General features: G+C 41.2%; 1 protein-coding gene across 1 annotated transcript in view; it reads right to left on the reverse strand.

Moving 5' to 3' along the window:
* The window catches only part of FMN2 (formin 2), a gene marked incomplete at its 5' end in the record, with an annotated part of 310,722 nt that overhangs the window by 118,720 nt on the left and 175,734 nt on the right, over positions 1-16,268 (reverse strand). The window contains one exon of the mRNA XM_082674275.1: positions 14,157-14,244. Coding sequence (XP_082530401.1) covers positions 14,157-14,244 — 88 coding nt within the window. The remainder of the gene's footprint in view (positions 1-14,156; positions 14,245-16,268) is intronic.

A 16,268-nucleotide genomic window follows, 5' to 3' on the forward strand; every position in this document is an offset into this window, starting at 1 on the left:
AAGAAAGAAAAAACACCAGTTTGGTAGAAAGGCCTAGAACTGTTATCTCTAAATTTTTACTTGAAACTCAGTAAAGCACAGAAACGTCAGCTGCGGGCATGCCGCTGTACCACATGATGGCAGTGGAGCCAAGGGTCACACGCAGAGGTCCTTTATACGGAAACACGATGCGCTGACACCTGCCTGAGAATCTGCTCACCCAGGAGTTACTCTAAAAACTGTCCAAATGTATGACTTAACAAAACTTTCCTAAAGATGCAGTCAAGCAACTTTTAAAATTTTGTTGGCTTTGCTTGGCTTAACTGAACAAATCCAACAATTTATTAAAACTAACATTTCTCAGAGAGAGAAAGGCACTTGGGACCATCTTCATCTGAATATTTCACACTTGAAAATGAAACCAAGCAGGACCCTGCGGGGCCCTCCCGGGTACAAAAGCCTTTCCATGTCCCCCGTTTCTTGTCTGTAGGAGAAAGGCTTCAGCCTCCGAGACCTTCCCTGAGTTACTAATGAAAGTGAGAGAACAAAGGAAAGGCAGTCGGGAAACAGAAGTACAGCTGGCGCAGCGACGGGGCAGGGTCCCAGTTCCTCTTCAAGAGATGTACTTAACAATCTGACACACACGGAACTCTGAGCTCTTCTACAGGGACTGGGGCCCCACCCAGTGGAGGACGGTGACTTAAGGTTGAGCACAACTACAGGGACCCCAGACTGGTTGGAACCACAAGGCTGATGATGGACATTCCTGGAGCCCCACCTGGTTATCGCCCCACCAACCAATCAGAGGAGGATCACACACCCGGCAGCCCTCCCCCCAGATTTTGCCTATAGAAACTCTTCCCCCCAAACCACCAGAGCTTTTTGAGCACGAGCGACGCATTCTCCTTGCTTGACCCTGTAACGAAACTTTCTCTGCTCAAATTCCAATGTTTCGGTTTGTTCGGCACATGGACTTGGGTCCGACAACAATTAGATGACAGGAAACACTACATTTGCGTTCCTTACACATCCCAGCACCAAACACGCTTGAGCTCCTGGTCACAGGTGCACAGGCACACCTTTCAGCAGGAAACTAGCCAGAAGACACATTGGGTTAGGGTTTGGGAAACACCCAAGCTCTTGAATAATACTTGAAGCAATTCTGGATTACCTAAAGAATACAAAACATTTGTATTCATCTATGAAGAAAACAGAGTATCTTCTTGAAAACATTTTCATCCATTCATTGAACAAATATTCTCAGAGTCCTAAGTCTGGCCCAGACACTCCTCTCAGCCCTGATAGACATGCTTCTTGTCCTTGAAGAGTTTACACTTTATTACCAAGCAATTAAAATGCTGTATGCCCTGGAAAGGAAGAAAATTGTAGTTTTATAACGTCGTGTAATTTAGGAATCGTATTCATTTATACTGTCCTCTCTTTTCAGGCAGCTTAACCAGGTGGCAGACAATAAAATGCCAGAATTCTATAGATTTTGTACTTAGGCTATGTAGAGAAAGGCTTTCCTATTGGAAAAATTAATCTGACACCCAATCCACCAATGGTGCATCTCAAGCACACCTACTTCTACAAGTTTAACAACCTAAGTGCCTAAGTCAGTGGGCCTCCCTGACAAGAGTTGCATAAGTTAAACTGTCAGCAAGTGTTTTTGCCTAAGTCAGTATGGCACCTGCTTTTATGGGCAGGGGAAGATGAATATTAAGACTACGCTTCTGGAATAAAATCTTTAAATGCAAACATGACTGCCACTGTAGACCTTTTAATCTAGCGATACTGTATTTCACTTCTGTTTTTGGAGAGATGCGTTGACTGGACCACACAGGTACGACTCAGGGATTATCTCAACTATTTAGATAAGATTTACTTGGGGACTTCCATGGCGGTCCAGTGGTTAAGACTCTGCACTTCTCCTGAAGAGAACGTGGGTTTGATCCCTGGTTGGGGAACTAAGACCCCACATGCCACATGGTGTGGCCAAAAAAAAAAAAAAGAAAAGAAAAAAGTAGACTTACTTAAAAAAAAAAAAAGATTTACTTGACTTTGGCAGGTGACAAAATCTAGGGTGTGGGATAAAGGAGGAAGAAGAAAAGACTGGCACATCCCAGGTAGTGTTTATGTTAAGCATAGTGTATAAATGACCAAATAGTTTCAAACAATGCATGGCACTTTGTGTAAAACAGCCACTGCCTGTTGAATGTTTTCCATAAACCAGCACCGCAAAACGTCCTTTATTGCCCATAGTCCTTTACTGCCCAAAATGGACCACACCTTGCAGCTTAGGTAAACATTTATACTCATAAAATAGAGCTTAGTGAGTCTCCCTTGATTAGGACCCTAACTCTGGGATCACATTTGCCACTGTTTTCTAGCACACGCTCTAAATGAGCAACAGTGTAAAATTTTACTTTGACTGTAAGCATACATATTGCTCCATAAGTAGAGAACATATCAGAAATTTAAAATTCCTTATGCCAAAATAACTTTCACACAGATAATTATACTTTTTTCAGTGTAATTTACACAAATACATCTGACTTTGAAAGAAACCCAGAACAGAAAGATTGAATTTACAAACACAGTGATTATAATTATGATTTTAAAGAAAAAATTTCCTTTTAAAAATAATTCACCTAAACATACAGTTAAATACCTTCCTTACTATATTATATATGAGCAACTATATATTGGCACACAGGTTAAGGTAGGGGAAGTTTAGTCACTGAAAATTAAAAACACATCAAAAAATAAATATATGTATATTTATAACTAAATAATTCAGAAAGGCTAAAAAATGAAGAGAAGTGAAATTATGCCCAGCACATGCAAATCAAAAATGCAAGCGTTATGATCTTGATATTTGACAACTTAAGATTCAGGCCAGGAACATTATGTGAACAACAAAACAATGAAAAAAGATATTTTTAATGCTAACAGCTACAATTCCCAATGAAACTATAATAGATATGAATTTATGTCCCCCAAAACACAGGTGCAACCTTCATAAGAAAGAAACCACAAAATACTGACAAGGAGAGACAGACAGACAGACCCACTAACAATGGGTAACTTTAATAAACCACTCTGGTCAAAACAGATCAAGAAGAAAAATACAAATAAGGATTTAGAATATATAAACAGAAAAGAGTGTTATCTTATAGTTACATACTGAACTTTGTATTCTAATAAAACAGTATACACTTTCAAGGCACATGAAATATTTATGAATATTGACTATTAAGTCACAACAAAAACGCCAAGCAACGTCATAATACAAACTTATTTCCTAATCCCACACAATAGACTATTAACGGATCAAAAAAAACTCAGTTGTGAACTTGTAACCTATAACTGAGAAGATTAGAGTTTACACACCAGAACTTGACATGTTACGGTCGTTCCTTTCATTGTATTACAGATGGTTTTGACTAACAACTTGGGTCTCAGAACTACTTTTCCAAAATATTTAAATGTACGAAAAATCTAAGCAACATACATGATATTTATCATGATCCACCTGGAATAATTTCGGGTTTACTTAACTCAACATGTAAATATGTGCAAAATGTGAGGGGCTGGTTCATGTGTGTGTTAACTCACATTTGCTCATTTGTTCAGTTAATGAAGGTTTTCTGTTTTCTCTGTCAATGTATGAATTTGTGTGTAAGGGTTAGTTTGATGTTTCATTGTTCAGAGGAATGAGGGGTCAGTAAAATAACATAATCATGGGAGGAGTTTTCAACATTAGGATTTCTTTGATGTAATTTTAATAAATAAAAAGTTGCTTCCCAATATAACACTAAAATTTAGAAACTTTCTCCACATCCACACCTACTGCCTCATGGACCAGTGACCTCTTCCAACCATCACAAAAATTTACTAAAGTCCTTTCCTTACCTGCTTCTGTACATAAATAATTCCATGAAAAATTCAACCATTAAAAGCAATCAGACTTTGAATTTCATCACCCACATAAAGATTCTTCTGCTTCCCACTAGCTAGCTATTTTACATTTCGTAGTGTTTATATGCATTTTTGTTTGTTTCTTCCTTTCAAGGGGACAGAGTCCATCTGAACGTGTCTGTATAGGGAAATGAGTACTGGTGACTAAAATACTTTGTTCAACACTTAAGAATTCAGTCTCAGCTGCAATCACAATCCTCACTGTTCAAGAAGAAACAAATTCCTGTTGTTAAATTTCCCGAGACTATCGCACCTCTTTCCAGCTGAGGGGAGGGGAGAGGAAGTGCACTGTCCTCACCGGGTAGGATACCACACAAAAAATGAATCCAGGATCCCTTTACGGCACAGAATGAGAGACAAAGTTCACACGGGGAACTTGGAATATGGTTTTCACACTAAGCTTTTCCCTTAAGAAGCCACATGCTGCATTACCCGATGGTTCTAGGAATGCAATCCCAGGTACCCGTGAGCCCAGTGTCACGAGCCATCTGATAAATGGCTGAAGTGCCGATCCTCCTACTCCGCTCACCCCAGCACTCTCAGACCCTCACTCACCTCAGAGGATAAAGACCGGACAGCATCTGCAGAGCGACCTCTTTGGGCTAAAATAGCACGTCAAGACACAAACGACTTTATAGAGTTCAGTTTTAAAATACAAACATGACTCCAGTTATCCAAGGGGCTTTCCCTTGCCCCCAAATAACAGTCCAAATCCCCACCCATCTCATGGATTATGCAAAAGATATATTTTCGCAAAAACAACAACAACAACAAAAAGACTAGCGTATGGAAGCTCTCCATCACAAAGCTGCTGTGATTCATTATGTGCTCATAGCTGGGCCCCCGCGGCCCTGGGCCAGCAGTACCTTCAACAAGCACCCATGATTGTAAAGAAGAGACTCGGGTTACAGGGGAGGTGCCCGAGGGAGCTGCAGAGGGGACTGCAGGCCGCACAGAGTTTACATCTGGGGGCAGAGGGGCAGCAAAAACAAACACAAACAAGACTTGATAGTAATTCAGACAGTATGCGCAGTGAAGGAAAGGAAGACCCACACCCAAAGCTCATTGCTTCAGAAAAGCCCCAGGTACTGGGTTTCTCCTTCCCACAGAAGTATAATTCAGAAGTCCAGTTGTGGAACAATGTCAAAAAATATAAGCTAAGTGCAACCTAAGGGTTTTTGCTGGGCCTGTAATGAAAGGCTTATAAATCATTTTACCTTGATTCAATAATCTACATGTGACTTAAAATGATGAGGTCTTTCTTTTTATAAGAAACTCTAAGTAATGAATTTATATTTTAAATTAAAACGTATTCTCAGCAACATGGATGAACCTGGAGATGATCATACTAAGTGAAGTAAATCAGAGAAAGACAAATACCATATGATATCACTTATATGTGGAATCTGAAAAAATGGTACAAATGAACCTACTTACAAAACAGAAACAGACTCACAGACATAGAAAACAAACTTATGGTTACCAAAGGGGAAGGGGGGGAGGGATAAATTAGGAGTTTGGGCTTATCAGATATACACCACTGTATATAAAATAAACAACAAGGTCCTACTGTACAGCACAGGGAACTATACTCAGTACCTTATAATAACCTATAATGGAAAAGAACCTAAAAATGTATATATGTATAACTGAATCACTTTGCTGTAGAGTTGAAACTAACACAGCATTGTAAATCAACTATATTTCAATAAAAACTTTAAAAAGCAAAGTTTATCAGAAAAAAAGACAACTGCTATAAACACTAAAGCAACCACTAAAGAGAAAATAAAAAGTTCTATTGCCAATAAGCAAATAAAGGAGATCATTTGCATCTTTTAAAAATAATTCAATTAAAAACGTGTTCTGACATTAAATTTCTGAAAGTAGGTTTCAATAAAAGTGTCTATATCTCACATGCACTTTTCTCCCCAACGAGGCCATATCAATGACAAGGTCACACCGATGACAAAGTCATGGAGCCCACTGGGTGGAGCCCACTTTCTTCTCAAATTTCTGACCCTAAGTGACTTCATTTCAATGAAAACTGTTCACTAAGCCACCCAACAGCATTGACTACATTTTTAATGTCTTGATAACTATACTAAATGGATCTTAAAATTCCATACACCATATGAAGAAAACACTTAAATGTTAAAAAAATAAAAGAAGCATGAAGCAATTTCCAAGTGAACCTTGTAAACTTGAGTTTCATAAAGAAACCAGGCACTAGAAAACCTACAGGGAAAAAACAACACTGGTCACACTGAACCCAACTTCTGAGAATATTACAAAAATAAACAAAGGATTATGAATAGCCTTTCTTATTGTGGACAGAAAATGTTGCTGGCCAGTCCAGTGAACAATGAATGTGGCCATGAGCCACTGCAGCTGCCCGCAGCGGTGCACCTCAGGGGACTTGAGGTGGAGAAAAATAGGACACTGGCCCAGACAGCTGAGGCACACATCAAAGGAATGATCCCCATAAGCCCAGACTCTGGCATCTTCCCATACACAGAAAAGCACTATAATCATTAACTTGAGATGTCTGTTTTTTGTGATTAGCAGTAATATTTTCATGTCTGACTACATGTGTTTTCTTTTCTTTTCTTTTCTTTTTCCAGCAAAAACTCCTATGTGCCCCGGTGCCTGCCTTACCTCTTCGGACAGTTCCTCAGAGTATCTGAGAGGCTGTTTCCCAGGCTCTAGTTCTCAGTAAGGTCCCCAAATAAAACTTAACTTGCAACTTGTAGGCTGTGCATTTTTCTTCAGTCAACATTATGGTAATTAATAGGCAAGTGAAAAAGCTTGCATCTTCAAGAAAGAAATTAGAAATTCTATTAAAAAAGAAACCTGGAGTCTGTAATCTACAACTTATTTGATAGAAATTCCATAAGAAAAACATTATTCAGTGGCAGGCAGTGGGGTAAAAAACTGCTACACGAGTAGGCTACCAGAACACTCGGGGAAAGAGTTACCACAAAACATTCTACAAAGTTCCAACAGTTCAGAAAGGGTATTTCCAGGATTTTTAAGTGTTCTTATACTTTACACTCAAAGCTAGAAACTAGCTCACCTTTCAGGAAAATAGTATGTCAAAGCAGGAAACAGAAGCCTCTGTCCGTGTACTTAGATTCTGCTCATGTCCATCACCAAGGTTCATTTCACCACCAAAGCCTAACTCCTTCCCTCCACCATCTTCCCTGCCACCAGGACCCACCAGCGACGCACGTGGAATGTGGGTGACACAAAGCACAGAGACAATAATAAGAAAGCACAAAGTTACAGGAGACCCCGGCCTTTAAAGACCCAAACAAACTGCTCTCCTTGCAGATAAAGCACCAGCCAAAGATGCAGCCACACTTAACTTCTAAGAGCTGCTGTTACGCATAATTCTCATATTTGTCTCCATTCAGAAAAGAGAAATGGACACAGCCCAGTATTAACTCAGCATTTCAGTAATACTGATGGAAAACCCAAGCTAAGAACAATCGAATCTACCGCGGTTACTTGCCCCCTGAACCTGAACCCCCATTTCTCGCCTCCTACCTCTCACTTGAGAATTCCACCACAGGGCACAGCTCCTTCATTCTTCTCCCTCTGCTGTCTCCTGGGCAAGGCTTGTAGTGGAACCCCCCAGAGCCACGAAGGAGGAAAAAGACCTTCACATCCTCCTGGCTCCCTGGGTGGCCAATCTGGAGTTTCAAACACTCCCAAAGCCTGAAAACACACCTCATCCCCTAAGGATCCCAGGAAGGGGAGGACAAATACTGATTATGTGTGTGTGCTCATGTGCACGCATGTGTGAATGTGTGTGTATCTGTGTGTGTGTGTTTGTGTGTGAACGTGTATGCACGTGTTTAGAGGAAATAACTCATTTAATAGCCCTTTTTACTAGTGAGGAAAGTGACGAACAGAGATGAAGAAATTTTCCCAGGTTTACTTACCTAACCAGTGGCAGGGCTGAGATCCAAATCTCTTTGACTGGGTGGCTTAAACAACAGGAATTCAGGTCTCAAGGTTCTGGAGACTGGAACTGGGGCAGATTTTCTTCCTGGCTCACAGAGTCCTGGTCTCTCCTCCTCTTCTTATTAGGATGCTAATCCCATCATGGGGGTTCTGCCCTCTTGACCTCATCTAAACCTGAGTATGTCCCAAAGTCCCCACTAAACACCATCACATTTGAGGTTAGGACTTCAACGCAGGAATGGGGGTGGGGTGGGATGGGTTGGGGCATGAACATTCAGTCCATAACAGAATCCAGGGAGCCTGGCCCCAGAACTCACGCCCTCATCGTTGCTAGACTACACTAGAAAGTAGAGGGAAACCGAGGGAAGCAAAGATACTGAGAAGAAATAATATGCTTAGACAGTGAGTCTGAATGAAAGCAGGCACCCCCAAGGACCACACTAGGGGGATATCCTGTATTTCTCTACATACTCTCTGAGCAACTGGTACCTAAAAGAGAGACACAGAAATTTCCACCTCTATGTACCACCAGACTTACAATAATCACAATATGCTTCAGTTATTTGATAACCTTAGCCCAGATTGCTTTTTCTATAAAAATTTTGTTTGGTTCAATCAAGAACAAGCAACTCCACTAATTAATAATTTTCTTTAAAATATTTTTACTCAATTTACAGATGTGAAAAAAAATCCACAACTTCATTTCTCTAAGGAACAGAGTCAATAAGCAAACAAGGGAATTTGTATAAAATGACGCTTAAAGCAAGAAACCAAATTTGCTAAATTTATATTGTGCTAAGTTTTAAAACTCCATATTGGTAGGAAAAAGTGTTATGTACTCCTGCCAGTTCTGTTTTTGCATATTATTAGATAACACAGGTCCTCACTCTGAAACAAGCTAACATGAACTCGGAGTCAGGGGGACAGATGCCCTTATTAAGGGGAAGTCATGGACACACTTGATCTATAAGCCTCAATTCCCTTCACTGCAACATGGAAATTTACCCCCTTCCTCTGGACCATTTTACACAACTATCAGTAATAATCGGGGGAGGGGGTGGGGGTAAAATTCAAACCAATACTGAGTGCGTCTCTTTGGATCCTGACAGAAAGGTTTCAGAATGTGTATCCTGCTTGTCAAGAGCAATTATCTTTCTAAGCACCTGCTGCCTTATGTAATTCCTTCCTATACAGTTATCAGGAAGAGGCTTCTCAGCTCTGAGCCCCTTTGAGCCAGTGACCGAAGAGCAAAAGATGAGCAACATGATGCGGTTCCAATGAGGGGTGAGAGATAGACAGACGTCACTGGAATTTCTGATTTAAATCTAAAACATGTTATTGTCCTTGTAAAGTATCCTTAACTACATTTATTTATTTATTTATTTATTTATTTATTTATTTATTTTGCGGTACGTGGGCCTCTCACCGCTGTGGCCTCTCCCGTTGCGGAGCACAGGCTCCGGACGCGCAGGCTCAGCGGCCATGGCTCACGGGCCCAGCCGCTCCGCAGCACGCGGGATCTGCCCGGACCAGGGCACAAACCCCTGTTCCCCGCATCGGCAGGCGGACTCTCAACCACTGCACCACCAAGGAAACCCCTTAACTACACTTTTTTAAAAATTTTTTTAAAAAGCGCTTGAAAAGCAATTATTGGGCTTAGAGACCAAAAATAAAAACAACCATGGTTTCATTTACCTTATCAACTATATTTCTAACAGAATACTAGTTAGTTTTACTTAATTAACCCCTTTAATTTCAAGTCACATAATTTTGATAAATCGCGTTTGAACGGGAGAGAAATTTCAACAAGGACACAATTTAGTATTCACTGCCCTCGGCTCACAATACCAGCAGGCTTTAATCAGGACAGACACTCAAAAGAGGGAGGAAACCTGGGCCTTATCAGCCTGGGGTGGCTACTCCTGGGTGGACAGTGACACTTGTTTCCACGGGTGGGGCCATCAAACACTTTCTTAGGTGCCCCTTGCTACTGTATCTGTAATCGATGTTAACATACGTGTACCAAGGGAATGTAACAGGGTATGTGAGCCAGTTAAGGGTTCAGTACTTGGGGCACCTGCACCTCAGGGTGGTGGTGGTGCCCCTGTGGCCTATAAGAAGGGCACACTCCAGAGGCAGCTCCTGCAAGGTCCTCAGCCCTCCGATAGATGAGGCTTGCACATTTGTACACGAATACGTGAAACTAAGGGTATACAAGGTCTGTGGATTAGCTGAAATCTCTTAGACATGCCCCAGCCACCTCCGTCCACAGGCTGAGCACGAGACACCCCGCAGAGTCATCTACAGCTGGGGTCCTTAAGGAGGCCACCCAAGGCTTTGTCCCAAAAAGCCCTGGTTGCGGCCCTGGCTGCGCTGGATTTCCAGCGTCTCCGGCATACCGACGGCAAAAGATCGCTCCCTCTGTGATGGGTCTGTATCGGTGCAGAGCAAACCTTTCAGGCAAGATATTGGTGAGAGGACCTCCAACCACCGAAAGCTAGACAACCTCAGGGTTACAGTAACCCTACTGGCCAGGGTTTAATAAATATCTAAACAAGTGAGAATTAGATCAGAAACTGCTTCGTTTGATCTGGTGGCAGGGTCACCTTACTACTTGTGTGCCTGCAAAATGTCCCCTTAGCACTTGTTGTCCAGGCGGTATTATTAATGGCACCCCTTCCACTCTCAAAGGTATCCCAGTCTGGATGATGAGCCACGTGGACCTTCTACCCAGTAGTGAGACTGGAGATGGGGGCGGGGGGGGGGGGGAAGCTGAGCCTTATGAAATTCAGAATTCCTTTACAGCTACTAGGATCTACCAAAATGGACCTAAGAGTTGCGAAGACCACACTGACTCCTTATGGGTCAAAAGTTATACAGAAAATTCAATTTATTTTCACTAAACTACAAATCTGTAGATACTCTCATAATACCAATTTCTGGGAATAATACTAGATTATTTAAAGGAATCCTCCTGTTGAGAACAAATAAAAATGCTGGATAAAATATATTTGTAAAATATCTTAAAGTCTTCGAAGAGCTGATGAGATAGGAATTAGGATTCTAATCAAAAGGCAAGAGAAAGCCCTGAGAGAGGAGCTCGCTCAGAGCCTGCCTTTGCCCTGCCTGACCCAACAAATCTGAACTTTGTGCTGACAGTTTCCGGGGCCTGGGGCTAAATACAAAAGCTCAGGGCCCACCCAGAGTACAGATTCTAGACCCTCTTGACAATAAACTGGGACTCGAACGGCTACACACAGGGAAATCAACTCCTGCAGTGATGGACAGTTAGCCCTGCCTGACGGGGCCTCTGGAGGCTGATTAAAGGAGATCCTAAACCCAGATTTGCTCAGACCCCCAGCACAGACTAGGGCAAATCTCTGAAAAGTACCTTCATCCTAGAGTTTAAATTATTCTAAACCCTTGGAGTGGGAGTTTTCAGAAGTGCACACCATTTTCACCCTTCCCATCTAAAAATTGTTACAATATGCAGGATAATTTAGAGTTTACCAGGCACGTTCACAACTGCATCACAGCAGCTCAGGCCTCCATCATAAGCGCCACACACACACACACACACACACACACACACACACACACACACAGATACGGTGACAAGAGGAGGATCAGACCTTTGGCACCTATGACCCAAACCTCCCATCCTAATTACTCCAATGCGGCACTTTACAATAGAAATATTACAAAGGAAACTCAGCTCTAAGCTTTCCTAGAGTTATCTGACAGGGAAGAAGACAGAGAAGAAAATCCCTGCAGTTTTTTACCATCTTACACATGCTTTGTTTTTGAGATGCCAGTGCTGGTTGTAGGAAAAGCACAGTCTTCAAGGAGCAGCATGTGCTGATGGGAGAGGAGGAGTAGTTAGTGAGGAGGGCTGAGGGCAGGTCAGTCTGTCCTATTAACAAGCTGCGCTATATACACTACCAAACGCAAAATAGATAGCTAGTGGGAAGCAGCCGCATCGCACAGGGAGATCAGCTCGGTGCTTTGTGACCACCTAGAGGGGTGGGATAGGGAAGGTGGGAGGGAGACGCAAGAGGGAGGGGATATGGGGATATATGTATACATATAGCTGATTCACTTTGTTATAAAGCAGAAACTAGCACACCACTGTAAAGCAATTATACTCCAATAAAGATGTTTAAAAAACAAAAAAATTCTCAGTAAACTAGGTATTCAAAGAAAACTTAATTTAATAAAGACTCGGAAGACCACAATGAAAAAAATAAAATAAAATAAAACAAGCTGCGTGACATTGAGCAAAAGACACAACCACTGAAAGAGCTTAGTTTGCTCTTGTATAAGGTGACCCCGGAGGTCTGGTTACATCCTGTGGCCACTTTCACATCCAAACCAATTGATGTTTACACTTCCGTGGACTTCTCAGTGGAGGCACATCCTGACAGAAGTCAGTTCTACTATGGAGGCCACAAGTGATTTGCTCACGGACACCGCAATCTCGACAACACACAGCAGACTCGGGCTTCTGGCACCGAAAGGCCCACACATACACACACACACACACACACACACACACACGTTAGTCGACTCCTTTGCTCAGAAGGTTCTCATTACTAACTCAACCCAGGCAATATCCGATTGAAGGAAAGGACCATAGCATTAATTTCAGATTTCATTCCATGGCTTGACTGGGCTACATCTGCCAGCTTTAGAAAAGCAAATGTTTCTTGTTGCCGGCCTTGGTGTCCTGTTCTATGACAACGACCCCCAATGCTTCCACTTGAGAAAGCCTCCTCACCACCAAAGCAGCTTAATAAAAATTTAAATTGTGATTGTGCTACTCACGGATTGACAGGGCAGGACAAGCTTGTGCTATTTATGAATTATTCCACACATTATTTTAAGCCTACCAAATAGAATCCACATTCACACGGGGGTAAGCTGGAAACCCAGGTAAATGTTTTCATGATTTTTAAACCATATTTTGTTAACAGGTAAACACATTCCATTGGATAATTTAATCTGCTTTAAATCTATTCTAAGGCTCTGAACAGCTTAGGGGACATTTTGAATATAAATTTAATTCCTCTATTCACCTTCGGGCAATATCTTTCAGCACAAGTGTGATAGGACAATATAGCATAGGGATGCCTGTCAATAGTAAAGTATTAAAATACTGACATGAAAGCCATTTTAAAAATGGTAAAAATCACCCTATTTCCAAATATAGAAAATATTTTATAAGCCTGGTTAAAGATATAAATTAAAACAACACCATAAAGAATAACAAAATATCATGCTATTACTGCTTCCATGCGTCTGGATCACCAACAATAACATAAACAGGTAAGAATAACTTGAAATTATCTTTGATGCTTATTACAAAAATAATTCGGTCCCCGTATGTGGAGAGAAGCCTGGCGGTTACACGCTCGTCATCCCAAGGAACTGAAAAAAGAGGGACCAGTTGTCCAGCCTAAAAAGTTACACATAATAAAGCTGCTTGAGTGATTCTTTCAGCATCTCACAGCCTCTCGGAACAGGAGGATGAAGAGAATACGTCCCATCACTTACTCAATGCTTTAAAGGCACTGAGACAAGTGGTCATGCAGCCTCTTCAACAGTTTTGAGTTTTCATTTAATCACTATACACGGTAATCCAGTCTACTCTTCCACGTCTCTAATCATAAGGACATTTTAAAAACAACAACAATCAAAACATGCTTTCATGTAACTCGTACACTGGTTTTAGCTGATCTATTAGAAAATCTTAGGTTTATTCCTCTTCTTTATGTTAGCTCAGCAAACATCTGAGATTCACTCTCAGCATATTTTCCTCTCCTGTGGACTATCCTCCCCAGGTATCGTCAGGGGCTGAGGCACGGCCCACATCTGGATCTCACCAGTGTTCACCAGTCCCTCTTTGGACATGGCACAGAGAAGTCAAATCAGGTACAGAGCACAGTGGGACTAGTATTTCTCATGAGTCAAAAATTAAATATTTGCTAATGCACACTAAACATGTCACATGAGAATCATGCTCTTAGCAAGATACAGAAACAACACAGAAGCCAAATTACTCGTAACCTTTCCAGAAACAATCATGGTAGAAAGTTTGGTAGCAGTTACAGGAAACATACTCATCTTAATCTACACAGAGAGTCTAAGTATGAAATAATTTTACCACTAAGCAGCACATCCTTTGGCCCAAATTTGAGTATTCAAAAGCTGAATTTTTATTTTTCACTTACCATGTTGTATATCTTTCATATCTAAGTGAAGGCTAGACATCAATATTCCAACTGCTTGTGACCTTTTGTTGCTTAGTAACTTGACAACCTGTTCAAGAAAGAAAGGAAAAGGGAGAAATGTTATTTGAACTCAGTGATAGGCTTAAGAGCACGTTATTTTTATCCTAAATGAAGAACAAATAACTTAGAACAGCTAAAGTACCAGAACTGATGTGAACAAGCTTTTGGGTTTTGCTTCTCCCGTCTTCAAAAGCCCTGCCTTTGCCCTGTTGTTCACCAGCAGCCTCAGCATCAGGTTCTTTACCTGCCTTCTAAGAGCCTGATCTGCCATCACTGAAATTTCTAACCATCTAGGAAGTTAGTTTGGTCTCTGTAAAATAACAGTTACACACCTGATCATTTGCAGCCTGAGATTTAAAAAGTGTTCTTTGTTTTTAAATGCAGAACCTTGAAACACTGGCCAATAAGTAAAGGGAAAAAATAAAAGTACACAGAGAATCTGTTAGATCAGATTAGTTTGACCACAAAATAGAAAATGTGCTTTTATGAAGGTTTTTTAGAAAGCTCACTATTTTACTGGCATTTGCTCTCGTTTTGCATTTGGCCCACATTTTGGGAGGAACTTTCCAACTAATTAATTGTGATACAATCATCAAATCTAACGGGCTGTGTTAGCTCAATCTCAAATCCTTCCAGAGAGCCCGGAAGAGTCAATCCACACAACCCATGAGAAGTTTCCTAACACAGATGTAGGCAGGTTTAAATTATGTTTTCTAGACTATAACACATCACTGATAAATCCTGCTTATGACACTATTATCTCAGATAACTGATCTTACATAGAGCAGCAATTTCTACTTACTCTCAGCATTTTGTTATAAATTTGCTTAGAAAAACACTGGAGGAAAAGAAAAATGTTAAGGTCAAATTCCAGAAGTGACAGCTGCCCTAAGTTGATCAATTAGGAAACTAATAAAATAATCATGCCCAGCTGTCAAACAAATCACAGTGTAAGATAATATTCTCAACAGGAATAATAGCATTCTTGGTTCCCTATCAGGGAAACGGGTGGAGAAAAAGACAAATCCCTTCCAGGAGAACCAACCGCAAAAACCCCACAGTCATTTCTGAAAGCTTCCTGAGGAAAGGGACATTAACACCCCACAAGAAGCAGCGCCTCCTAATAGGAAAGACATAGAAACTGATTCTCAGTTTGCTCTTTAAACATTTTATTTAATTCAGCTTAGAACTTGAATTTGAATCCATTCATACCTAAACTATTTTTATCAATAACAATTTCCTCTTCCGAGCTGAAAAAATAGAAACTTAATTTCAGAAAAGCAGAAGGCATGTATTCTGTTCTAAAAATGTTTCTAACTTCAAATAAATAGAATCTGGGTCTCATCTGTGCTACGCTGAAAAAACTGCTTTTCCTAAGGTTTCCTATCTCCCCCCACCCCACCCCCCGCCGGTTCCTAATTACAATGAGCACGTCTGCATCCGTATGTCGTCTGACCTTCCTGCTGTGCTGACATGTTTATTACACCCTTATAAAAATTCTGGTGAAAATTAATTTCTAACCCTCAATTAAAACTGGCGTCTGTAAGGCCTGCACAGGGAGCTCTCACGCCTACCACTGGGGGTCAATCACCCAAACGGGAAGAGAGGGTCCTCACACCTCCAATGGGAAGGGGTCTCTACTTCCCCGGCAGTAGAAAAGGAAGGGAGATGTTCTTACCGCCCAGCAACAAGCTCGGCCAATGGAAAATGTCACAGCTCAGCCAATGAGAAACCTGAACTCCCACTTTCCTCCAATGAACTTTTATAGAGGAGAGCCCCGCCCACTTCCCCTTTTCTCTATAAAAGCTCCTGCCCTTTGTTCTCCGCATTTCCCTGTGGTCAAAAGCTTGAATTTATTTCCCCAATTACGATTCCCCTGGTTATTACCAAATAAACTCATGCTGCTGAGAAAACTGGCTATTTTATTTTTAAAGTTGACCCTCTGTACTCCAGGATTCCTGCCAGTCTGGCTCAGGCTTTTTTAAGGTGAACTATTCTGATTTCACATTAAATATTGGCATATCCCAGAGTTCTGCTCTCAGCTCCATATTC

This window comes from Grampus griseus (genome assembly GCF_964374135.1).
Source record: "Grampus griseus genome assembly, chromosome: 16".
In the NCBI taxonomy this organism is placed as follows: Eukaryota; Metazoa; Chordata; class Mammalia; order Artiodactyla; family Delphinidae; genus Grampus; species Grampus griseus.